We start from the raw sequence: 24,605 nt of genomic DNA, 5'->3' as shown, positions 1-24,605 counted from the left end.
TGTGTGTGTGTGTGTATATATAGATAGATAGATAGATAGATAGATAGATAGATAGATAGATAGATAGATAGATAGATACATTCTATATATATATATAGTACAGTCTCAAGTGCATTTATAGGTGTCAAAAGTAATTGTCTAATTATTCATGATTTATTTGCAAATATACTGGTAACATTTCCATTAGCAGTCATGTTTATTTATTTTATGTATTACGATAAAAGGTCAACTGGGTCATTTTCCATGTCAGAATACTTGGTTGTATATCCCAGGTCACTATGCAAAGAAAACTATAAGCCATTTTTATCAGTTTACTCTTTGGGTCTAGCAAACACAGTTACACTGTATCAACCAATGACAGAAGTCTGGGGGTGGGACTATCTGCAAATCGACCAATGGCAACGTGGGGAGTGTTCAGGAAACTTGTTTGATTACAGGTTCATGATTTATTTTTGCAATATGGAGCTATTAGCAGAGAAAAAAAAAAAAGATTTATTTGAAGTTTAGGATAATTATAGGCGTCTTAGTTTATTTAGATATAAATTCCTGTGTGAGGACGGATTAATCGCACTCTTGCGTGGCAAGTCTGAAACATAATTTAAAGATGAAAAAAGGTGTTTATATGGCTCTGATACACAATGTAAGAGAACTGAACATCACACACACACCATATGATCAAACAAACACCAGTTCTTTTCTCAATATCCCATGACATTTGCTCTTTAACGTTTATCTCTTACCGGGGGTATATGTACAATCCTCCATCTTGAGTAGAGGCACTCAGGGCGAACGAAACATGTCTGTTTAATGATCGGTTTGAATGTGCGCAGCAATAAAAGAGTCTTTTGAGAGGCTGTATATTACAGAGCCAAAATCTGTTGCTCAATTTTCACACACAAAGAAGGAAATTTGATGGAATTATAGCTATTTCCAGGTCTCATCTCTTATGTAAAGAATAAATGTTGTTTAATTTCTTCATTTTGATGTGTTGACATACTAAGCAGAGATCATTTTCCACTCAAAACCCTAAAAGCTCCATCTCTATTATCGACTAGCAATTGGTGGGATATTAGTTGACAGCTGTTTTATGTAGTTTTGTAAAAGGCGTTATTATAAGCATCAAGCTTTAAACAGGACAAGATTGCAGAAGTCAAACATCTCCTCGACTTTGACAGCAGAGTTGCCAATTGACATTTATTGAATGATGCTAATATTTTTTATATTAAGTTCATTACTAATATATGCACACGTTAAATATAACCTTAAGTCAATCAAATCAGACCCCATTTAATGTATTTAACACACTGTTATTACAAACTTTTATTTATGGTTTCCCTACAACGACCTGTTATTTAGAGATATTTTACACATCCAATAATTTCATTATGGGTAAAATCTGTATTTTTATTTATTTATGTTATATCTTTTGTCAAAACAATTATAAAGATGCATCGCGCAATTGCACATTTCTCCTTAAGTATTGCTGTCCAACAGCAAGGTGTTACATAATGGCAAAAATATGTGCATTGAATTCACCGCCATACATTTAATGTCAAAACACAGCAAATTTACATTTATGACTGTATTATTTATGTTGCATAAACTATGATCTGTCCTGTGACAAATGGGTCTGACTCAACTATGTTCAGATTTAGAGAAAACAGTATGACGTTGATATCAGATCAATCAAAATTCAATCAAAAGGTGTTTTTCTCAGTTGCTGTGTTTCTGTAGTTGCAGAGTTACGGTTGAGATGATAATGCATCACATCGAGTCTTAATAAATCATAAATGTCACTGGATCGGTCTAACCAATGTACTTGCCTTGGCATAGAGGTTCATGCATGCGCTCCGACAGCTGTGGTGTTCACATGGGCGTCCCATGTTTGAGTTCTTCTCGTTTCTGGATCTTTCCTATTATGCAAAATATTTCCTATTATTTTCAGAATTATAATAATTAAACTGACAATGTTAAAAATCCAATTATGTTCTATTACAATATCACAATAGTGTGCAGAGGGGTGAATTTCAAATAACTTACTCTAACAATTACCTTTGGTTTGATGGGATGTTGTCATTTTTGCCCTGGGTGCTGTATTTCTAAAATGATAAACTGGCAATTTTATTAATACATATTCCATTTTTACTTCTCTAATCAAGCAAAACTTTTTGAAAACACTGATTTCATTAATAAAAAATGTATAGTTTTTTCCAGTGTCCTTAATTCCTTCCATCCTGTCCGACTTTTGTAAAAACCTTCAGTCATTACACGTGATATAATTCGAGGGAAAGCAATAGCACCAAAATCAGAAGTGATCAGCTGACAACGTAAAAAAAGTGAGGAAACCCATTACCTTAAAATTAAGCAAATAAACTTCATGCATAATTGGAAAAAAATAAGTTGTGTGGAATTGTCAAGTTCACATAACTTAATTTTTTCAATTACGCATTGTTTATTTGCTTAATCATTTTAAGGCATCCTCACTTTTTTTTTTTTTTTTTTTTTAAGTTGTCAACTGATCACTTTTTACAGCAATGGATTATATGTCATTTGTAATAGCTACTAACAAAGCAAAAAATTTCTCACTTTGAAACATTGCATACTGTTTGATAATATTAAAGAAATCAGTTTGATAATATCGGCATTTCAAAACGTGGTTTGAAAATATCAAAATAAATGATGTCCCAATGCAAACTAACAGAGAGATGACTCACTCTTGATTTCTTTTCTATGCAAATAATCATGTTATAATTAATAAACCCGAGTTGCCTGAGCCAAAGCATATTTCAGAAAGACTACTGTACAATTTAACAGAAATACTTCCTATCATATTAGTATTTTACTTAATTAGTACTACCTCTTCCCACAATCCGTACAAATAAAAATGTCAACGGGGCACAAAAAAAAAAAAAAAAGGGAGAGAGATTTGAGGCCACCCACATTGTCATCAGACTGTTAATTCAGTATATTATTGGCTTTTTGGTGAAGCAAACACCGTTTGGAAGGATGTCACACCAGCGCCGAGCTCTAGTCGTGCCTAGCATGTCCCGGCTCCACAGTAGGGGGCTGTAAACATTTACACTGAGAGGCTGTCCATTCCACATGGTTCTCCTTCACCAGCAACCTCAGCATCTCGCGTTTAGTCATTCAGGCCTGTCCCGAGATACTACGAATCACACCATCAATTTATGAAAACGCCATCCAAATGTGACAGCCGACTTATGCTAAACGGAGAAAATAAAGCAAAACATTGCCGAAACACCCCTAGGCCCACATGGTACCGAAGGCTCGGCGGAGAGCTGCTATGCTCCCCGCTGTGAACTGGGAAAGTGATGTTGGTGCGCCGTGCTCCTCCAAGAGGGTAGTACCGTTCCCGGGCCCTTATCGGAGCCCTTTTGAAGTCTGTTGCGTGCGAGAGCGTGCCAACGGTAGCACACGACAGTAGCTAATGCCCCCACAAAAGCCAACATTAGACAAGGACCGAGCTGAAAGAGAGAAACGTCTAAGTTGGGAATAATTCCCTCAAACGACGTACCTCGGCACTGCCTTCACTCCCAGGTTTAATTTTAGACGGAACACGTTACATAAGTGATAGACAATAGCAATAAAATGGATCCCATTAATTCCTGACATGTATGGGCTTGTTTGCTATTCATTAGTTTAGTTGACACAATAGAGGCATAATTCTTTTAAAATCTTCCGTTTTGCTCGGTTGGAAGTGTTGCCAGTGACTCAAGAGCATCAATAGGCGATGATTGCAAAACTTATGTAAACAAGTACTTACAATCATAGCGGTACGCGCATTTGCAAAAGGAGGAGAAAAAGAATTGGGGGCATATTTTTGGGTCTATAATCTTTGAACAAGAAAAAAAAACCTTTCAGAGTGTATTTTCCACTCATACACAACTTTATCATTATGCACAACAACCGGAGAACGGATGTTGACGGGAAACATCTTCAAGCATCAAGTCCAAAGCTTTATTGTACTTTGATTCAATAGATCAACAAAAAAAGCCTTTAAATGTACTTTGGATACATGCATCTCTTCCCCAACGGTATGGCAAATAAAAAAAAATTTAAATAAATGAAAACAATAAAAAGAAAACTACTTTTTCTATGGCAAAATAAAGTTGTTTGATTTCACTTGCACTTCTCGAAGAACGTGTCCCAAACCGGACGCTGTGGGAAATGCAATCTACTGCGAGGAGTTTGGGATCAAACCTTTATTGTTTTGAAAATTCTAAATTCTTTTACAATACAGTCATTTTTTTTGTGTGTTTTTTTTTTTTTTTGTTACTGGTGTGATCTGATGAATAATATACAATGTTGTCGTTAAATTCAATAAAGACACACATTCACAAACATGAAATATTACTTTCTATTTTTCAACATCCTACAACAGAGGGAAGATATGTGCTGCTTTTCTTTAGACGCTTGTTTTCAACAGCACAAACGCCTCCCTTTTGAGTCTACGAAAACATCGTCTTTTTTTTCCGAAAGTGCATCTGATGGATTGCGAGGCCTCTGCGCCAGGTAGTCCAAATGTACGTCATAATAATAAACAGGCGGGTCATACTGTGCTGCGAGTAACAATCAGCAGATTTGTACTGGTACCTCCGACTACAACGCATATCCAGAAGTAAATTAAAGAAAATATTATCTATATGCATGCCATGACCATTCCTCTGGTAACATTTACAATAAATTTATATTTTCATAACCTTCTGAAGCAAGTAAGCTGACTGTGATAGTGCTCCCCCCCCCCTCCCACCCCCGACCATAATATTAATGATGAACTAATATGTAACATCCAAATACATTTTGTTCATTTTACAGGCTTGTTGTGATGGCTTTGGAGCCATCATCGCACGTGAGGGCAATGCCCCGATAAACTTAGAATCATTTGGTCCACATTTACAAATCCTCTGCATATAAAAAATTAGATAAAACGATTTGCAATTGCAACAGAGGCAAAAAATAAAAGGGGGTGAAATGGTTTTGTCTTCTGATGTGACAAAACAAAAAAATCAAGGATGAGCGAGTTTGCTTAAAAAAAGCAATAAAAACATACTGCGCTTATTACAATATGATACATTTTTTTTTACACGATTACACTTTCTTGTTCCATGGCACGGCCTTTACTCTGTAGAATTTGGTGCCGAGAGGAACTTTGAACCGGTTTTGGGCCTGGAGACAGACAATAACAAAAGAGACACGTTCAAAGAATGTATTAAAAAAAATGAAAAAAAATAAAAAATCAATCAATCAATAATTAGATAATTTTATATAAGTGCCTGCAGTAATATTAAGACACTGATTTTGAAAACACAATTAACTTTAAAATGCAAAACAAAATTAAATCAGCATGCACTGTTTTAAGCATCTGCAAATGTTTTAATTGTTTTAATATTTACGTCTCAAATATAACCAATATTAACCAAAAACAGGAAAAATGGGCAAAAATTTTGTCATTAAGGAAGTTATATTATGAGTGCAATATTACCAAAATTAGTCATAATTATTTGTAAAGTAAAAAATAAGTTCAATTAAATTAAATTAAATTGTACAAAAACACTCCATTTAGAGCAGTTGCATAAATAATAAAATAATACTGGTTACCTTTTTAGCTTGGCAATATTCCTTCTCCATGACTTTTCCTAAAACCCACGGCCGTCTTGTTGCTCCTGTCGCTAAAATAAAAAAATAAATAAAAATGATTACTGATATACGATATAAAAAGGTGCTTTATGTAAAATACTAAAACAATACACTTTATCAGGAATAAAACACTTCCTCTTTTTATGTCATCATTCATGTCAAACTGGAACATTTAACAAAACATTTCAATCTACAAATGCAATGATACATAAATGTAAATAATTAATCAATTATAATAAATAAGTTAACATACTTGTGGAACAGCGATGAAAGAATATGGTAAATGCAAAACTATCTTGATGGAGCAAAATTGTTTCAAATATGTAAAATCGAATATATTTAATAAACCTGTTCCTTAATTAAGTATTCCTGTCGTGTGTGTGTGTGTGTGACTGACCTGGTTTGAGGTCCAGTGCAGTGAGGGACTCTGAGTGCAGGAAATAAAGGGTGGGACCAACAGTGAAGAGAACGTAATTATCGTGCCTCTCGTCCAGGATTATGAGAACCAAGTCGCCCACCTGAAAACTACAAAAGGAGGGGTTTTCAAATGAGGTGGACTGGGTAAAATAGCAGATCAGATCATTAATGCTAATATCCAAAAATGCTTACTCTCGAATGGCGATTTTCTCCGAGTGCCGTGACGACACGGACGACATACTCTGTGACATCTGTAAAACAAAATTGTTAGAAGATTCTGATGATATTTACACTAAATGTTTGTCATGTTGCTTACATACATACACACTGCAATCACAAAATAAATCTGCATGCATTATATTACAAAACAATCTATTTTGGTTCAATGTAATGTTGAATCTCATAAATGCTTCCAGTGATTATAGGAGAGTTTGTGCCTAAAACAAATGTATGTGTGCCATCTAGTGGTAAGGAGTAGAACAGTCCATTAAATAGCATGCATTGGTAGTTAATACTTATAACACAACAGAAAAAGACTAAAATTAGTGCAACATAGATACATAATAAAAAAAGAAATGAGGGATTTAAACATGTCAGTATTTGTTTAATTCCGAGCGTGTTTGTAAATGAGCTGAAATTCAGTCCCAGCTCAATTACACAGGCACATTTCAGAGTTGTTATTCATCTTGTGAATCTGCCCCGAGCTGTCAGGACTCAGGACACTAAAGTGTGGGTTACGTGTCTCATAAGATGTCTCTCACGGGCCAATGAGACGGCGATAGTAATTTTCCTAAAGAGATTAAACCTATTTGGAGAAATAGTCCCAGGGGAAATGTTATTAAATTATCTCAAAGAGTCTCATGTTTTAATTAACTGCTGATAATGTGCGAGTTGCTACTATCGTAACAACAGCAACGTAGTGTAAATTAACTATAAAGAAATATCTAAGTAATACTATAAAGTAATACCAGAATATCTACAGTATTTTGCTTATAGATGGATATAAAAATATCTAATATAAAGAAAGAAATGTATTTATATATATATATATTTTTTTATTATTCAAAATAATATAACCGTTCCTGTATCAGTCGCGGACCTGCATTAATTGAGTGTGTATTGTTCTATTTAACATCACTAATTACTGCTTTTAATTGACTGTTCAAGTGGTCAATTATAAACTGAGATCAAGCACAAAGGGCCCAAATCAAATGATCAATTTAAAAGATGTTAAATGATATTCTCATACAATTAACACATTTAGATGAAATATAAGAGCCAAAGCAAGCACAAAAATGTGAACACACACACACAAATAAAAAAATATATATTTACCAATCTTTGACTAAGTCTCTTGTTCTCTTCCTCCTTCATATGTAAGGTCTGAAACAATAATAAATAGATGCATATAATAATATATTTAATAAATGCAATTTTTAAAGCCTGTCAATAAAATATGTACATGTGAAAATAAATTACCCTTTCCAACATCAGTATGCGCTGTTTCTCTTCAGATAGCAAGGAGTTGTCACTGAAACAAAATACACAAAGTCAATTCCCCCAAACTTCACAGTTCACTAACTCGTCAAAACTTAAACATTTTCTCAAAGCCAATAAAATGACAGAGCAGGACACTTCATGACTGTGGTCAGACCGAAAACATAATTTCTTGTTCATAAAAGGAAACTGCTGAAGATTCCTCACCTACAGCAATCGCTCGACTCACATCTCTCCTCTTCTATCTGATCTACTCTGCTTTCCTGTCTCAAATACATTCATTCAGCTCCTTTAAAAGACAGAAGATCTACAAAACTCCTACAATATATCCTCCTTGCATGCTTTTAAATCTCAAGTAAAAGTGAATGATTTATAACAATTGTGTGGTTAGTAATATATATAGCCTGATTATCTGACAAACTCCATTCTGTTGACATATACACATTTAAATATATATATAAATATTTATATATACATACACACACATTCTATTATATCTATTACAAATCGGTAGACTTTAAAAGCATTAAAAAAAACACTAATTCTGTTCAAAACTAGCATCTAGCACAATAAAGTTTTACTTCAAGGTATAGCGGAGGATGTTTTACTTCCTGGTGGGTAACCTATACTATTGGTCCTCCTAATTGTCAATCATTCTGGTGAATCAATCAAACTTTTCAAAAAGTGGAGAGGGCGGGTCTTATCTAAAATTTGGAAAGATCCTCCGCTATACCTTTCACTTATACCATATTTTATAGAAATTTCAGAACAAATGAACTGAGGAAATGTTTGTTTGTTTGTTTTTTACATGTAAGTGTGTGTATTTTTGGAAATAAAAAAAAAAAAAAAAAAACTTTATCTTTCTTTGTAATTATTCCAAAACTTTTAAACTCTGGCAAAATGCATCCAAGCAAAACTTTGACTTTGTTGCTACAAGAGAATGCAAAATCACATGTATTGTTGAAGCTTATTCAGCTTATAATGTTGTGCAGTATTTTTAGCATTTTATTATTTGCTGAACAATGGTGTGGTTTGTGTTTTGCAGTGATGAATGCTACTGAGTGAGAAGCTAGGACAAAAAACAAAACCAGTCCGTTGTACTGCAAGTATAAAATGAATCATTTCAAACCAACTTCTAGATCATTTTAATGACATACACTCTGTGTGCTGTTGTAGCCAGTTTGTTGAAGTTAAGTGTGGTAGTTGAGTTTTTCAGGCTTCAGGGTTTATAATTTTAGCTCTAGTATGAATATGTTACATGTGCACGTCAGCACAGATGCTTACTGCACTGTCATCATGCTGGCCTCCACGGCCGACTCCACCCTCTCCTCATCCTTGAAAGCAGCCATGAGCGGCAGTCTCTCTGGGTCAGGGGTGGACGGCGACAGAACTTCTGTGTGGGCGGGGCCACAGGCACCGTGAGCCTCCGTGATGGCAGGGATGGGATTGGGCGGAAAGAAGGATGAAGAGACGAGGACGGTGCTTCGCAGACGGTTGAGTTCCTCCTCCATATGTTTCTTCTCTTGAAGGATGGTGGCGCGGTCCTCGGAGAGTGTTTCAATCAGGCCTTCAGGGAAACAACAAAACACAGAGGGCAACGATCATGAGAACATTTACTGGTCTAATTGATCATTTCTGTGCAGTTTGGTAACAGATCTTTGAAAAAAACAAAACAAGTGGAAATTCTTCCAAGTGATATGATTAAAACAAAATGTTTTTATACCTTTATCTTTCTCTTGTTGCTGCAACACGTTTTTGAGCTTCTCTGTGAGATCATTGATGATTTGTTCTTTCTTGAGTTTCTCCCGAGTCAGAACTGTATTGAAGTTCGTCTAGGAGTGAACAACATATTGAAACAAGCTATTTTCAGGGCACATTGATACTATATTAAGTAACAAATCATTATTAGGTCAAAAAAGTTACAGGGATCAACAATAGTTTTTTTTTTTTTTTTTTTTTACTTGTCCTGCCGATTTACACCGACCCACAACTTCAAATGGAGCTAATAGCATAATTCCTGTAGCTCAAATCTTCTTATTGCTAACCTGCTGTTCAGCAATGAGTGAGGTCTTCAGGTTCTGCATCTCCTCATTCTTTACGCGTTCCAGGATCTCTAGTTGGGCCAAGAGCGATGCCCTCTCCTCGGTCCACTGGCCACTGTCTAGTGACAACGTAGCGCCGGCCTCCACACCAGCCTCTGACCGCTCAACAGAAGCTGCCACTCTGAAACACAGAATCAGCTGTGAGAATCAACCTGGCTTTGCATTCATTACCACTAAGAAGTCAATTAGCTGATGCTTCCTTCTAAATAAAAATACACAATGCAAATTCAAAAGCTGAGCAAGTTGTTACATTTTTTCCCCAGTAAATCTGGCATCAATTTGGTGTCTTTCTAGAGCTCTGAAGGTTGTTTCTTGCCAGGTTTGAACCTACAACCTTTCATTACTAGCCTGGACAATTATATTATAGAGTGCCATACCCACTTTTTCTAAAGTGTTTCTTGTTGGTCACCAGAATAAATAAATAAATAAATAATCAAAAACCTCCAATTTACTGGGATTGGTATAAGACTTGGACACAAATCTGTTTTCTGTTTTTAATTAATCCCTACTTTACTGGCACATGTAACAGGGTTATCATATTTCTCGCTAATTTCTACTTAAGAAATGTTTTAATGAAATGGTCACAGTTTTTGTTCATTCTTTTTGATGTGCTAATTATTCACAAGGGTGAATGAAATCAGAAAGAGAAAGTGAATGCATGTTTCCAGTGTGTTTAATTAACAGTAAAGTTAGAAGTAGAAGCTTTAATTTGAATGGACTAGACCAGCATTGTTTCAGTGTCATTTTATTTGTCCTCAGCAGATGCTTTCCTCATACAAATGTGCAAGATTTATTGAGTTCTTCATGACCAAATCAACAAGAAAGTGACATTGTTGTCAAAAGAACCAAGAGAACAACCAAAACCATGTTAAAAACACAATTTCATATATTTTTTAAACAAAACGTGAGGAATATTTGCTTTTGCAAAACTGCTAAGATGTTCTGGGTGGTTTCCCAAGTAAAAAGAGCCAATCCAAAATTTTGGGGGCCTAGATACACTACCGTTCAAAAGTTTGAGCCCAATAAGATTTGATCATTTTATTCAGAAAGGATGCATTAAGTAGCTCAAAAGTGACAGTAAAGACATTTATGATGTTTCAAAAGATTTACGTTTCAAATAAATACTGTTATTTGTTTTTGTTTTTCATTTCAAAGAATCCTGAACAAAAGTATCACCGTTTCCATAAAAATATGAAGCAGCACAACGGTTTTCAACATTGATAATAATAATAAAAGTTTCTTGAGCAGCAATCAGCATATTATAATGATTTCTGTCGGATCATGTGACACTGAAGACTGGAGTAATGATGCTGAAAATTCTGCTTTGCCATCACAGGAATAAATTACATTTTAAAACATATTCATATAGAAAACGCCTATTTTAAATTGTAATATTAATTCACAATATTAACATTTTTACTGCATTTTTTATCAAAATGTTACCAACCGCAAACTTTTTAACGGTAGTGTATTTCGCAGATCACTCCTTCAAAGTAAGGCTAATAATTAAGTAAAGCTAAAATAATTGCCCATTTTATCATCCATCAGCCAAAAGTCTTTTCGCTTGGGAAATGTAACACAATTTGAGGTTTGACTGATGCACAAAATGGACAGGACAGGTTGCACACATAAGCGTAATATTACTGAATGAAAATTGTTAATTTACATACATAATTTACTTAACCTCATGTTGTTACAAACCTGTATGACTTTCTTTCTTATGGGGAACATAAAAGAAGATTTTATTTTTGTCCATATAATGAAAGTCTGTGGAGTCCGAAGCATTGGACCCCATTGACTTTGTTGTATGGACAAAAAAAGACTAAAGAAAGAGGTATCTCCTTTTGTGTTCCCCTAAAAGAAAGAAAAACAAACAAGTTTGGAATGAGTTTTCTATTCCATTAAGATCAAAGGTTTGCTGAAATCCCTAAGCCTAAGTATGAGCAATAATAACTAGTGATTAAGCGCCACTTATAATTTGACATCTATCCTTCTAGTAAACTGTGCTTTAAAATTGAATCTTAGAATGATTTTGTCAGAGACTGTCTGTTTCGAATACTTGTGGAACAAGATGGAAGCTTTTGATTTTACTTACATGTCAGTGGATTGTCTGTCTTTTAGCTGATTTTCAAGTAGATCAATTGCTCCTAACAGTCTCGTCTCAGTCTCCTCTTTTTGGAGTTGAAAGTCTCTTAAGGCCTCTTGTATTGCAGCTTTGACTGCCTCCTCTTTCTCCTTCTCTGCCCTCTGCAGGGCCTCCACCCTCTCCTGCTCCAGTCTTCCTGACAATAGTGAGTTTTCCGCCTGCAGGTCTCCAATAACAGTCTGTAGGTCTTGCTCTTTCTCTTGGAAAGCCCTCTGCTCATCCTGCTTTTCCCTCTGTAAGGCAGCAAGCTGGTCCTGATGATCGTGCTGGATCTTCTGGACTCGTTCCTCGCAGTCTTTCTCCGCATCCTGCGACTTCTGCTTGAGCGCTGAAAACTCGTGGCGGAGCAGGGTGCTCTCCTCTTCGTGCCGATCAACGAGTTCAGAGATGCAGTGGTCCTTCTCCAACCTCATGAGCGCTCGGAGCTCAGCCAGGCCCACCTCGTAGTCTTCGTTCTTCTGCTGGAGCTGCTGGTTTAACTTGTCGACCTGCATCTGCAAGGTGGTTGTTTGGGTAGTAAGCTCCGATTTCAAAACCTCTTCTTGGGTGCTTTTGGCCTCCTCGTATTGGAGTCTCATGTCCTCCATTTCGGCCTCTTTAAGAGCCATCTCGACTTCCAGTTTGCAGCGGGCATCTGCAAGTTCTGTAATACGAGCCTCCAAGTCTTTTGAGCGTCCCTCGCGCTCCTTGAGTTCGGCAGAATGGGAATCCATCAGATCTCTTAGTTTCACCAGGTTCTCCTGGACAAGTTTTTCAAGCGCAGTTTCTTTTTCCAGTCTGAAAGATTGCAGCACTGCTTCATGTTGTTGGTTCAACCGTGTCTCCAGTTCTTGAAGGTGCACCTTCTCTGCATTCTCCATCTCCAGTCTGATTTTCTGTTGGCCATGCTCGATCTCAAAGTGCAGGTTATCCAATTGCCTAGCAAGTCCGTCCTTGGACAGCAGTGTAGCTTTCAGTTCTTCACTTTGCTTCAAGATCTTCTCCTCAAGGTCCTGCACAGTTTGCTTGTTAAGATCTTGCAGTTCTTGCATAGAACGCTCCCTCTCACTCTCCAGCTGTGATATTTCCTTCTCCTTACGCTCCACAAGCCCCTCCAATTCCAGCATTGCTCTCTGGACATCTTGGACAATCTTCCGATTGCCTTCTAGCTCTTCCGTGAGAGCAAGTATCTGCTTTTCATGATCATCCTTCAAACTCTGAAGATTGGATTGTTGCGTTTCTCTTAGTTTCTCCTCGTGACAGTATTTGACACTGTTGAGTGCGTTTCGGACCTCAATGGTCATAGTTTTCAGGGTGAATCCAAAGTCTCGTTGCTCCTTCAGAACAAGACCTCGAAAGTGGTAAAGGTCTTCTTTAACTTTCCTCAAATTGTTCTTGGATTCTTCTGCAGCGGAACGGTACCTGTCAGCTGATAGCTTAAGAGCTGTGATCTTTGAGTTTTCCTTCTCAAGGGTAGTAGTGTCCTGGATACGCTTGCTATCGATTGCATTAATAACAGAGGAGTAAAGAGACTCCACCATCATCTCTGGGCTTGTAGGATCACTGATGGGATTAGGTGACATCAAGTTCTCCTCAATTACAAATTCATTAACAGCAGACATGAAGTCTGACTCTGGACTTTCTGCCAATGAGTCCAAATCCAAAGAGCCTTGCTGTAATACAGGATCCATATTGGGGTGCCCAATGGTTTCAAAGTCAAAGGTCTGGGCATCTATGCTGTCGGGTGAAAGGTCCTCCAGGGGACCAGGAAGCACCATAGGTTGGCAGTCCGGTGCTTTTAAAATGAGAGTGGACAAAGATTTGGTGGAGGTAGAGGTGACAGCAGTTGTGCTTTCAGATCTGGGTGTTAATAAAGTGGATCTTTGAGCACTCTGGCTACAGGAAATCTACAAGGCCAAAGCAACAAGGTAAGATCATATGAAAATTCACATTGCTATAAAAGTCAAATTAGACTATATATATTTTTTTAAGTTGCAATGTAACGCAAGTAGCAACAGATATCTTCTTCCGTACTGTGACATACATACAAGTTAAACAATATCAAGACTAAAAAAAATACAGGGAAGAAGGGGAATGTCCACTGCTTGTTGATTGAATTGAAGCAGATCTGAATGCAAGTTTGCAGTTGATTGTAAGAAAGGGAAGGGTTTAGGCAGAATCACCACAAAGAAGTCTGTCATTTCAGGTTGAGTTATGACATTCTGATTCAAAATTACGAGCTCAAAAAAAAGAAATAAACATATGCATGGATGAATCACAGTAAGATGAATAAAAATGCATTTAAAAAAAAAAGTATGGCAAATTTGTATTTCCACGACAACATCCAATATTTCAAACACTTCAGCAATAAAAATGAAATGATTGTGAAAACAAAGCACCTTTTGTTCATTTAGTAGGTCTGTGATAGTTTGTGACATCTCGTCCACACTCTGCGCAGCCTGAACCAGCTGATGGAGAACCTCAACATGATGGTTAAGAGGCTCAAAGTCACACAACGTGGGGACCCTGATGAAGAAAACAGGCATCAGACAAAGAACAACTAACACAGACCATCATCATTTAAGAGTTTTTAGCCATGATTGAAAGGTCAATGGCTGCAAGAACACAGGAAAGAAAAGCATATCTGGCATATAAACAAATATGGTTGTGAAGTTACAACAGAGACATCAGTATTGTACCTGAAACCGAATAAGAGTTGTTTACCTGAGGTAAGGCTGAACTTCGGAAGGACAACAGGATTTGAGATACTGCAGGTCATTCAGGGAAATATCTGGAAGCTCAAAATCAAACTTTCGAGGCCTTCGAGTCTAAACACAAAAACGAAGAAAACACTCATTAATGCTAAAAGACCATGAAGGGATCCGGAAAAATAAAAACACGTTCAAAGACTCACGCAAAACGAAGAGGGTGGCCATGAGTCCAGTCCTCGAAACAACCGATTTCTGAGGAACGATTTCCCTAAAAGAAACAAAAACAGTGTTTTCAAAGCAATCTCCTCAAACAATCTGACAATTAATTTGGACTCAGATGTCAGTGTTTGTTCTCAAACTAAAAGAAGCCATGTTAAATACCTAAAATTAACTTACTGAAGAGCTTCCCAAAGGTTTCCCTTTTTACTTTTTCTGCCTCATAGAGGTTTTTCCCATCTCTGACAAGAGCATTGGCCCACTAGAAGAAATAATAAATAAAACATTAACACAGCTAGCCCTTTTGTGAGAAATGACAATCAAATGTGCAGAAATCTTTTAAAACTAATAATAAAATATTATTAATTAATTTTTATAATTATATTAGCTCATATTATCCACTCAGTATCTGGTCAACTTTGTTAAATCACTTTTATAAACCCATCTCTATAACAAAGCATGCACTTAACCACTGTTTCTTATAAATATCATGAATTAGTAGCTGACTCTTACTTGTCTGTAGTGTCCTATGAACATTTTGCGTCTGACCACCTCCGCTACGGCGAGACAGTACATCTGTGGCACAGTGCTGAGCGCTTCCACCACCCGTACGCGCTCCAGCAGCTCTGTCAGCAGTCTCAGGAGAGCCTGCAGCTTCTCTCCATCCTGATCAGCGTGAAGCATCACGTAGCAGCACCATCTGATGGAGGAGACAACACAGTGCAGCTAGGAAATGCTTACAATTTATGTCATAAAAGTATCATAGCTCTATAGATTGAAAATTGCCCAAATCAAAGCCCAAACTATTTAGTGTTCTGGCCAAATTGAAAACAAACTGTTTCTCACAAAGAAGAAAAATGCTGCTCTTACTTGAGACGAACTTGAAGGTTGTTGGCGAGCTCCTGTTTGGCAGTGGTACACTTCTGCTTAATGTCAAGTAGCTTCCTGTGATTGGTCAGCATGATCATCAGCTGGTTGGCGTGACTCAGACACAGGTCAGGCAGCACCGAGGTGTCCTTCAGGTTTTCAGCCCTCTTCTGATTGGCAAGAAATCCCTAGTGGAAGGCAAAGGAGAAGACATGAGGAAGACAAGTTTCCTGAAAAACATCCACACTGCCATTTTCAAGTGTTTTGCACAGCTTTGTAATAGATTCAAACATGTGGCTAAAGTTTGTTTTGTTGATCTGTAACAATATAATACAGCTTTATAACAAGGCTGTTATTGAAGGATGGGGCAGCACCAACTACATTAGACCTGGCAGTAAACCCACAACCAGCAAAAGATTAAGTGTTGTAACTAGTAACTAATCATATACGTCTTAAAGTTACAGTAGCATAAAAGAGAGGGTGGAAAATGGTCATAAAAAACAAAGTGGACTTCAGGGAAAAAATAAAGTGCACTTATGTGTAGAATATGTAGCCGTTAGGTTGCTTTTATAGACTAAATAAATGAGATTTGCTTACCTGAGCAAGTTCCTTCTGTTCATTAACCAACTTTTTACAGCTTGCTATCATCTGGTCAAGCGCATACAATCTGTCCTCAAGACCTTTGATGGCCTTCATGTTCTGATTATCCAATTTGGTAATCGTCTCACGGCATTCAGTTAGAAAGGGTTGGATAATTCGTGGATCAAGCTGGAAGCATAAAGAATGAATTAAACAAATGAAAATGAGTGATCATGGACAGTAAAATAGTTCATGGTTACAATCCTGTGAAATGTGGTGATGATGATGATGTACTTTACTGTTTAAAAGTTTGGTTTGGTAAGATTTGTAATGCTTTTGAAAGTCTCACCAAGGCTGCGTTTATAAAAACAGTAACATTATGAAATATCATTACAATTTAAAATAACTGTTTTCTATGTTAATATATTTTAAAATGTAATTTATTCCTGTGATCAAAGCTGAATTTTCAGCATCATTACTCCAGTCTTCAGTGTCACATGATCCTTCAGAAATCAGTCTAATATGTTCATTTGCTGCTTAATTAACAGTTCTTATTATCAATGTTGAAAACAGTTGTGCTGCCTAATATTCTTTATGGAAACCATGATACATTTTTTCCAGGATTCTTTTAACAGAAAGTTCAAAAGAACAGCATTTATTTGTAGCAATATGCATTTCTTTATTGTTTTGATAAATTTGATGCATCCTTGCTGAATTAAAGTACTAATTCCTTTAATATAAATCCTACTGACCCCAAACTTTTGTATGTGATGTAGGAGTGATGGGTTTCACCACGAATTCCACTTTTAAACTCGATTATGCATAATTTAAGTTGAAATAATGTGGCCTAACGGCTTCAACAGAAGCAAATACTATTGAATAACAACCTTGTAGACATGTGCCGGTATTCGGTAATGCGATAAATCGCGGTAATGAATATGCACGATATTGTTATCGCGGGCACTTCAAAATACCGTGAAAAATAATAGATCCGAATTTAGATTTTTAGAACGCGCATTATAGCTTATTTTCCATCAACCGCTTAAACAAACTGCGCGAAACACGTGCGCACTCTGATGTAAACAATCGCCACGTGTATAAGCATGCGGCCGGTGCGCACTTCTAGTCTAATGTAAACAGTCCTCACATGGAGAAGCAGCATGGTGGAAGGAGGAACGCCGCCGCCTACAGTCTATGGCCGCCGCCGATCTATCCGGATCCATCCCGCTTCTAAAAGCAGAGCTGCCAACTCGACGCATTCAGCGCGAGACTCTTCACACGCTCACGCCACACATCCGTTTTCTCACGCAGAGAAAAATCGCGGAGCAAAGAGGACACGAAGACCGTCAAACAAGACAGAGCAGGTTACTTTTGATATGAAACAGGAGAACAATTGTGTCACAGAACGTTACATTTAAACTATTTAATGACCAGCAGCATGTTAGATGACTAAAACATATAGATAAAGAGGAGTATTTTGCTGAATATGTGCACTGCACTTTTTTACATATTTATTATATTTTTACTTGTGTCATTACATAATTGTTATTATAATGAAAACTGCATTATATTTGATTTAATTAGTTATTTGTAACCTTTAATAATACCAGCTGATAGGGCTCTATATGGTTACATGGCATTATGTGAGATATTTTTTTTCATGAGAAAAAAATAACATGTGGGCTATCTACTGTAGCCTTCCTAATATTTATCCAAAATAAGTCAATATTGAATCAAGATTTAAATCAAATCCCAAGTATTGAATTGAAATCGTTAAATTTGTGTTAAGCAATACAAACAGTAGCCTACCAGTCATTGTACCATGTAATCATTGTAACATGTTGTCACTAAACTTTATAAAATTCAGTTTAGTTACCAAATGTTTTGACAATCACAATTACACCTTGTGATGCAAGTTTTATTTTATTTTTTACATCCCCCCCAAATCCATCTGTTTCTCATGTGCAATTAAAATACCGTGATAATACCGTATACCGTGATAAAAGATCACTCAATTAATCGCAGCATGAAAATGTGATACCGGCACATGCCTACAACCTTGTAGCTCACAGTAGGGCTGTCTTTAAATGTTTATAAGTTATTGTAAAATATAAATTTCCCTATGGAGAAAATGAATGGAGTTTTTACTTCTGGAACCAACTGTTGCACACTATTACAAGGTTTTTGTCATCTTACTGATGTCAGACTATGTATTTTTTGCATTGTCTCCATTTTTCTTTGTAGTGCAAGCATTCCTGGCCGCTAATAGCTGTGCAAATATAAATAGCATAGCAAAATTACACTTTTCTATCATCACATGGTATATGTATCATAATGACTGGCCACCTCAACACAATATAATGGTTGTTGCCGGTTACTTCACGGTAGCACTAGTTTACAGACCAAAACATTCGCTCCCAATATGACTCGTCTATTACTCACCCTGTTGATCGAGTCAAAACACTTCCTCACAACCGACTCCACATCATTGGGTCTGTCCTGAACGTTGATCCAATCCAACAGTGTGACATTGAAACAGGGCATTGCTCCCCTCTCCGGAGACTCTTCCTCTTCCTGTAGAGCTGCTTTTAGACTACAGCTGCTCTTCAGTCTGTCCTGAGGAGAGGAGGACGCCTGGGATGATGTTTCTCCTGAAGCAGAGACCGGCGAAGGTGTCTTTCGATTCTTCTGGCCGTCAGCGGGACGGAGGACAGCGGACTGGGTGGATGTTTCTCCTGCTTCATCATCCTCATCATCTGTGGTTCTTGGGTGAGGGGAGCAGGACTTCTCCAAGCTTTCTCTATAGCTGTGCCGAGTCAAACACTCTAGCAGTGGAATCTTTGCCATGACCGAGACAGCAGTGCCAAGCCTGACAAATGACATTAGAATTAGTGATCTATACATCTCTCTTCACAAAATACACTACGGTTCAAAATACTGGGGTCAGATTATTCAGTAAAGACGTATTAAATTGATCAAATGTGACAGTCAAGACATTTATTATGTTGCAAATCCTGAATTTTTTTTATCACGGTTTGAACAAAAATATTAAGTTGTTCTCAAGATTAATAATAATAAGAACTGAGCACTTTTAAGACTTAAGTAATGATGCTGAAAGCTTTGATATCACAAGAATAAATTACGTTTAAAAACAAAATACACATAGAAAACAGTTATTTAATAATGTAATAATGTTTTACAATATTATTGTTTTTATTGTATTTTTGATCAAATAAATACAGCCTAAACAAGCATAAGAGATTTCTTTAAAAAAACATGAAATGATTTTAATTTTAAACTTTTATAAGATAAGAAGGTGGAGTCAAAGATGAACATACTTGGTGAGTTTTATTTTGATGTCTTCAAAATCCTGTTGGTAATTTGAGTAAGCAGTGTCGAATTTCAAGAGGAGTTTTTGATAGGACAGGGTGCAGTCGTCCAGGTTAGCCATGATGGCTGCCCATCCCTGGTGCTGGAGGTGTTCATCATGGACCAGACGCTCACAGAAAGAGCAAAGCTTCTTGGCAACCTCAAACATTTCCTAAAAAAGGGCAAAATATCAGGCATTATGAGAGTCATTTGCACACAAATGGAACAAAAGCTTCTATCCAAGCCTCTGTCATTTACAAAAAGGCATTGTTGCTTTGACTGTATTTGCATTTATTTTCTCAAATATAAGTCATGCTTAAACCTTAAATAAACACCACTGATATAACATAGTGTGGATGAGCATTGATATGTAAAACCGAGCAAATATAGGAAGACAGGGGTTGGTCATTAGGTCAGAATAGAAGTTGGCCTGTACCAGAGCCAGTTGAGTGCGGGAGGCGACAGTGTGAAAGACGGCAGGCATCATGAGTGACTCCTCCACCTTCAGCTCCATCTCATTCTCTATGGAGAAGGTTGTTTTGGGGATGGTTGGCGCTCGGTCACACAGGATCATCTCTTTGTTGAACAAGAAGATCGGGTTGGTGTCCTGAGGAAGCCAGAGACAAAAATCAATCAGCATTAAGGCATCACATTACTTCAAGAACCTCAATATTTCACAGCCAATTTAAATATACTGAAAGTGAAGTGAAGTGAAGTGAAGTGAAGTGAAGTGAAGTGAAGTGAAGTGAAGTGAAGTGAAGGCCAAGTATGGCAATCCCCCTGGAGCAGTGGGCAGCCATTCACTACGGCGCTCGGGGAGCGATTGGAGATTAGATGCCTTGCTCAAGGGCACATAAGTTATTTCCTGCCGGTATTGAGAATCGAACCTGCGATTACAAGTCCGACTCTTTAACCATTAGGCCACAACTGCCCCCAAAATGAATTAATAATAACACAAGTATCACATTCACAACTTTTATAGAGCTTCTTTGTGATTTTTGGTTCTTGAAACATTTTAGTAGTGTAATTTGTAGCAACAATTGATCATTTGACTATACTATTCATATATAATAACTAATATTACCCTCTAAACAAATGTTGAAGAGCAAAAATGCAGTTTTTTGTGTGATTTGGCTTGTTACTCACCGTTCCGGCGCTGTAGCTGCACACACGCCTCTCTGCCACCATACACTCCCCTCCATTGACCACCAGCACCTGGTGCTGGATTGCAATTTTATATTTGGCCTGAATGGCATGTTTAAGGTCCAAAACACTATAAAGAGCATGAAGCACAACACATTATACTTTTAGTTATCCAGTAAACCAAATCAGGATTCACTTTATAGAGACAAACAGAATATAGAGACATGAGTAATACTGATGATGGAATTTGTACTTTTTAAGAACTAATAACACTTATGTAAAATAATAATAATAATCATTTACATTTGCACCTTAACCATCATAGCATTACACAGGTAATTACACTGGAATAATGTAATCAAAGTATTTTGCATTTCTAAGTATCAACATAATACCATTATATTACATAGTATATTATTCAATATAATGCATTGTCTCATATGCAAAATATATCAACATATGTAAATTCAGACAAACTCATTCAACTATTTTTAAGATGTTTTAAGACAAAAATAAACAGTAATAGGTTCACCATAAGGCTCTAAGTGTTAACATTAGATAATGCAATAGGTAACAGCCATCTTTGTTAGCGTTCATTTCTATGAATTCTAATACGAATATACTATTACAATAAAAGCTGCAAATGTTTACATTACTTTTTATGTTTACGTTCATCTTGGAAACACAAATGAAGATATTTTTGATGAAATCTGAGAGAATTCTGTCCCTCCATTGACAGCTACGCAACTACCACTTTGACGCTTCAAAAAGTTAATAAAGAGACTGTAAAACGAATCCATATTAATTGAGCGGCTTTTCTGAAGAGATGTGATCTCTCTATATGATGAACAGATTGAATTTAGGCTTTTATTCACATATAAACACTCATCAACTCACACACCAGGTCCAGTTGTGGTAAACGGACATGCGAGAACATTTTTCCTTCTTGCGTTACGCAGCACGTTTGAGCTTCTGCAAGAACCAATGAGGTTTGTTCTTACACATCAAGCCGGATCGGTTGTGCTTCTGTTTATGCTCGCTTTAAATAAGTTAATGATGATAACAAGACTGTTTATCATGGTGACTTGTACAGAGGCTTCGTGGATTTGCACTTAAGCCTAAACAGACATTGAATGAGAAAGACGTGCGATTACCTGCGTCTGTCTGATGTCATATATTCGTGAAAAGGCTGCCGTGTCCAAGGAAAGGGAAATATTTGTTGTATCATCCTTTTAACGTTTAAGGGTATTTACCATGAATGGCACCAGCGTCAGCGTTTCACAGCGCGAGGAAGCCGCGGGAAAATAAATCAGCGAGTCACGCATTGAATCAATGCCATTGGTGTCTATTAAGTGAAGCATCAGCTTCAGCGTTACCCATGCGACGCATTGCTGGTCAGCTGAGCCTTGAAAAGTAGAGCTCAAAGTTAAAAAATAATTAATATCTTGTTTCATTACATCTATCTTTTAATGAATCAGCGTTTTTGAACGTGTTCGTTGAACGGTTTAATGACTCATTCAAAGACAGTCCGTTGCCGTAACAACGCGCTGAGTGACAGCCTTTCAATGCGTTTTAGTTTCGGTTACATTGAAAATGCCCTCGTTTTTGTGCAAGCTGACCACATCTTAACACTTATTTAGCAACAAATAAATATATTTATTTGCGATAATACCGCATATCGCGCTACTGAGCCACTCAAAATTACCGTAAGGGAAATTCCTTCACCGCGACTGTCAATAAAGGGACAGAAATCTTGAAAGTCTTACGGGTTTGGACTTTGGAACGACATGAGGTTGAGTAATTTTTGGGTGAACTAACCCTTTAAATATGTTAACATGTATAATCTTACTGAAGTTTTGTTAACAAATACTGTGAATAAGTTTGTCACATAATATGTTCTATGAAACATCTACATAACTACGTAACATAACTACATCATGACTTCACATAAAACATATAGGTGAAAACAAATGAGGGCTTAAACATTCATTTTTTCTTAAAACCATAAAAGTCTCTTACGTTTGGACAGCAAGTTCAGTGTCAAACGTTAATGTGCTTCCATTGTTGACTTGAAACACATACAGCTTCATGTTGAATTCTCCGCTGAGCCTGCCTCCAGCTTGATTTGTTCATCTAGTCAATTATGGCTGTCTGATCAGAAAGAAAGAAAATGCACACGATTCAAATCAAGTTTCATCAGAACTTACAAGTGATGATTATTTTATAACATTTTAATTAACCTAAAATTATAATACATCAAAAAATACATACAATTTTAAAACAAAAACAAAAAAAGTTAATAAAAGGTTTAAATGGTTATACCAACCGCACACAAAAAGTCCTATAGCCTGTTAACTGTCAGTGTCCTGGTAGCGGGACACTTGGCACACTTTCACATATTTATTAATCATCATATATTAGGTATCATTTGAAAGCTTAAACACTTAAAATTAATTCTACAAAAAACTTTTTTAAATCGGACATTGTGTTACAATGTCAATTGTACTTTAAAACCTTATAGCTGGCTCAATTTTTGTGATAATAAACTTAGTTTGGTTAGACATGTGGCTTTGATTTTCTAGCCATTTTACAGACCAAATTATTTTGAAAAATACATATTTTGTGTAAAGTAAAAAACACTGCTTTCAGTAAACTTTTTAAAACTCAAACAATCTTCTTTAGGAGACTAACCTTACGTCTGTATCCCAAAGCATTTACGAAATACAACTATTTAAGTTCAGATGCTCATGAAATGGTTGTGCTAGTTAATCTGTACAAGCACACGTAACCTACAAGACATAGGCCTACTGTATCTAGCCCAACGTGACTGTTTCAGTAGATAACAAGCTGGAAAACCCCCAGATAACCAGCTAATCACTGTGATCAGGGATGCCATTCTATGCTGAGACAAAAAAATAACACTTTTCAGATTATTACATGGGCCTTGCCTAAATCTCTGGGGTTGTTTGTGCTCTGAAATGTGGTTACTGAGATGTAAAACTGCACACAGATCAGCATGACCATGTGGCCCAAATATTCAGGCTGAGTCATGTTGTTCCCTGTGGGTAAACACCATCAACACAAGCTAAAAGATCCTTTGTGCCCTAATTCCCCATGAACGGGTGTAAAACTTTGACAGGGAAGCATTGTAATAACAACTCTTATTATGGATACAGGGAATAATAAGGCGAGTCTACCAGGAATAGCACATGGTTGGCGTGGACCACATGGATAACTAATGTCATTTAATGAGGGGGTAAACAAGCTGAAAAGTGCATAAAATATTGTTTTGGTCAAATATATTGCGGATCACGATTTATATTAGTCTGTTTGTCACAACTTGTTATGTGTCAATATTGATTGACAGCTTTCCCCTTCGGCGGGCAGTTGAAACCTTATCTTCAAAGTCAAAATATGACCTAAAACAAGACAAGTTTCCTTAATAAGACTCTTTTAACAAACAAATGAGGGACTCCTGAAAGCTACAAATCTTTGTTTTGTTGTTTCAAAGGCCCTGGTCATTATTTGGGCAGGATGACAGTATGTCTAAATATCTCTTAAACCATCACCAGAACACCAAACCTTCATCAATATCACATTACGTGATATCAATAAACCTCGACTAAACCCTAATTCGTCAAACTACACTTGGTTTTGTTTACATTATCTAGTTATATTTAGTGCCACAATTCCGTATAAGTGACCATAACAGCCTCAAATGATCCGGGTTTTTTTTGCTTTTAAACTGCAACATCTACAATATAAGGAGCTGAATCAGTATCAGAAAGTCTTACCTGACCTGTCTTCAGTCCATTCTCTGCATTAACGCAGATTAATAGGTTGTTTTTGGCTGAGATGTTGAGGTTTCTGTCAGCTAGAGGTTGAAGCTGTCGGGCTAACAGGCTAAAGCTCATCACTCCA

General features: G+C 36.8%; 2 protein-coding genes across 7 annotated transcripts in view; both read right to left on the bottom strand.

The window, feature by feature from the left end:
• Positions 1 to 3,805, bottom strand: part of st18 (ST18 C2H2C-type zinc finger transcription factor) — a 72,438-nt gene extending 68,633 nt beyond the window's left edge. For all 4 annotated transcript variants that reach the window (XM_082184253.1, XM_082184254.1, XM_082184258.1 and 1 more), the window contains exon 1: positions 1,824 to 3,805. The gene's annotated coding sequence lies outside the window, so the exon portion shown is untranslated. The remainder of the gene's footprint in view (positions 1 to 1,823) is intronic.
• Positions 3,806 to 4,208: 403 nt separating this feature from the next.
• The window catches only part of rb1cc1 (RB1-inducible coiled-coil 1), a 20,605-nt gene continuing 208 nt past the window's right edge, over positions 4,209 to 24,605 (bottom strand). Inside the window, exons 1-24 of one of the 3 annotated variants that reach the window (XM_082184246.1) lie at positions 24,479 to 24,605; positions 22,704 to 22,835; positions 20,688 to 20,814; positions 19,978 to 20,148; positions 19,511 to 19,713; positions 18,615 to 19,041; positions 16,191 to 16,361; positions 15,597 to 15,781; positions 15,240 to 15,426; positions 14,907 to 14,988; positions 14,714 to 14,778; positions 14,524 to 14,627; positions 14,199 to 14,325; positions 11,770 to 13,706; positions 9,618 to 9,795; positions 9,296 to 9,404; positions 8,857 to 9,139; positions 7,780 to 7,839; positions 7,555 to 7,606; positions 7,411 to 7,458; positions 6,268 to 6,326; positions 6,056 to 6,183; positions 5,620 to 5,690; positions 4,209 to 5,187 (exon numbers count right to left, since the gene is read on the bottom strand). The exon at positions 24,479 to 24,605 is cut by the window's right edge and continues 208 nt beyond it. In XM_082184246.1, coding sequence (XP_082040372.1) covers positions 5,110 to 5,187; positions 5,620 to 5,690; positions 6,056 to 6,183; positions 6,268 to 6,326; positions 7,411 to 7,458; positions 7,555 to 7,606; positions 7,780 to 7,839; positions 8,857 to 9,139; positions 9,296 to 9,404; positions 9,618 to 9,795; positions 11,770 to 13,706; positions 14,199 to 14,325; positions 14,524 to 14,627; positions 14,714 to 14,778; positions 14,907 to 14,988; positions 15,240 to 15,426; positions 15,597 to 15,781; positions 16,191 to 16,361; positions 18,615 to 19,041; positions 19,511 to 19,713; positions 19,978 to 20,148; positions 20,688 to 20,814; positions 22,704 to 22,774 — 4,923 coding nt within the window. In that variant the 5' untranslated portion in view covers positions 22,775 to 22,835; positions 24,479 to 24,605 and the 3' untranslated portion in view covers positions 4,209 to 5,109. The remainder of the gene's footprint in view (positions 5,188 to 5,619; positions 5,691 to 6,055; positions 6,184 to 6,267; positions 6,327 to 7,410; positions 7,459 to 7,554; positions 7,607 to 7,779; positions 7,840 to 8,856; positions 9,140 to 9,295; positions 9,405 to 9,617; positions 9,796 to 11,769; positions 13,707 to 14,198; positions 14,326 to 14,523; positions 14,628 to 14,713; positions 14,779 to 14,906; positions 14,989 to 15,239; positions 15,427 to 15,596; positions 15,782 to 16,190; positions 16,362 to 18,614; positions 19,042 to 19,510; positions 19,714 to 19,977; positions 20,149 to 20,687; positions 20,815 to 22,703; positions 22,836 to 24,478) is intronic. The other 2 variants (XM_082184247.1, XM_082184248.1) reach the window with 2 other exon arrangements.

Source organism: Leuciscus leuciscus, assembly GCF_965113295.1.
Source record: "Leuciscus leuciscus genome assembly, chromosome: 11".
In the NCBI taxonomy this organism is placed as follows: Eukaryota; Metazoa; Chordata; class Actinopteri; order Cypriniformes; family Leuciscidae; genus Leuciscus; species Leuciscus leuciscus.
The sequence above is the reverse complement of the archived record's forward strand: the minus strand, read 5'-3'. Positions and strand labels throughout refer to the sequence as shown.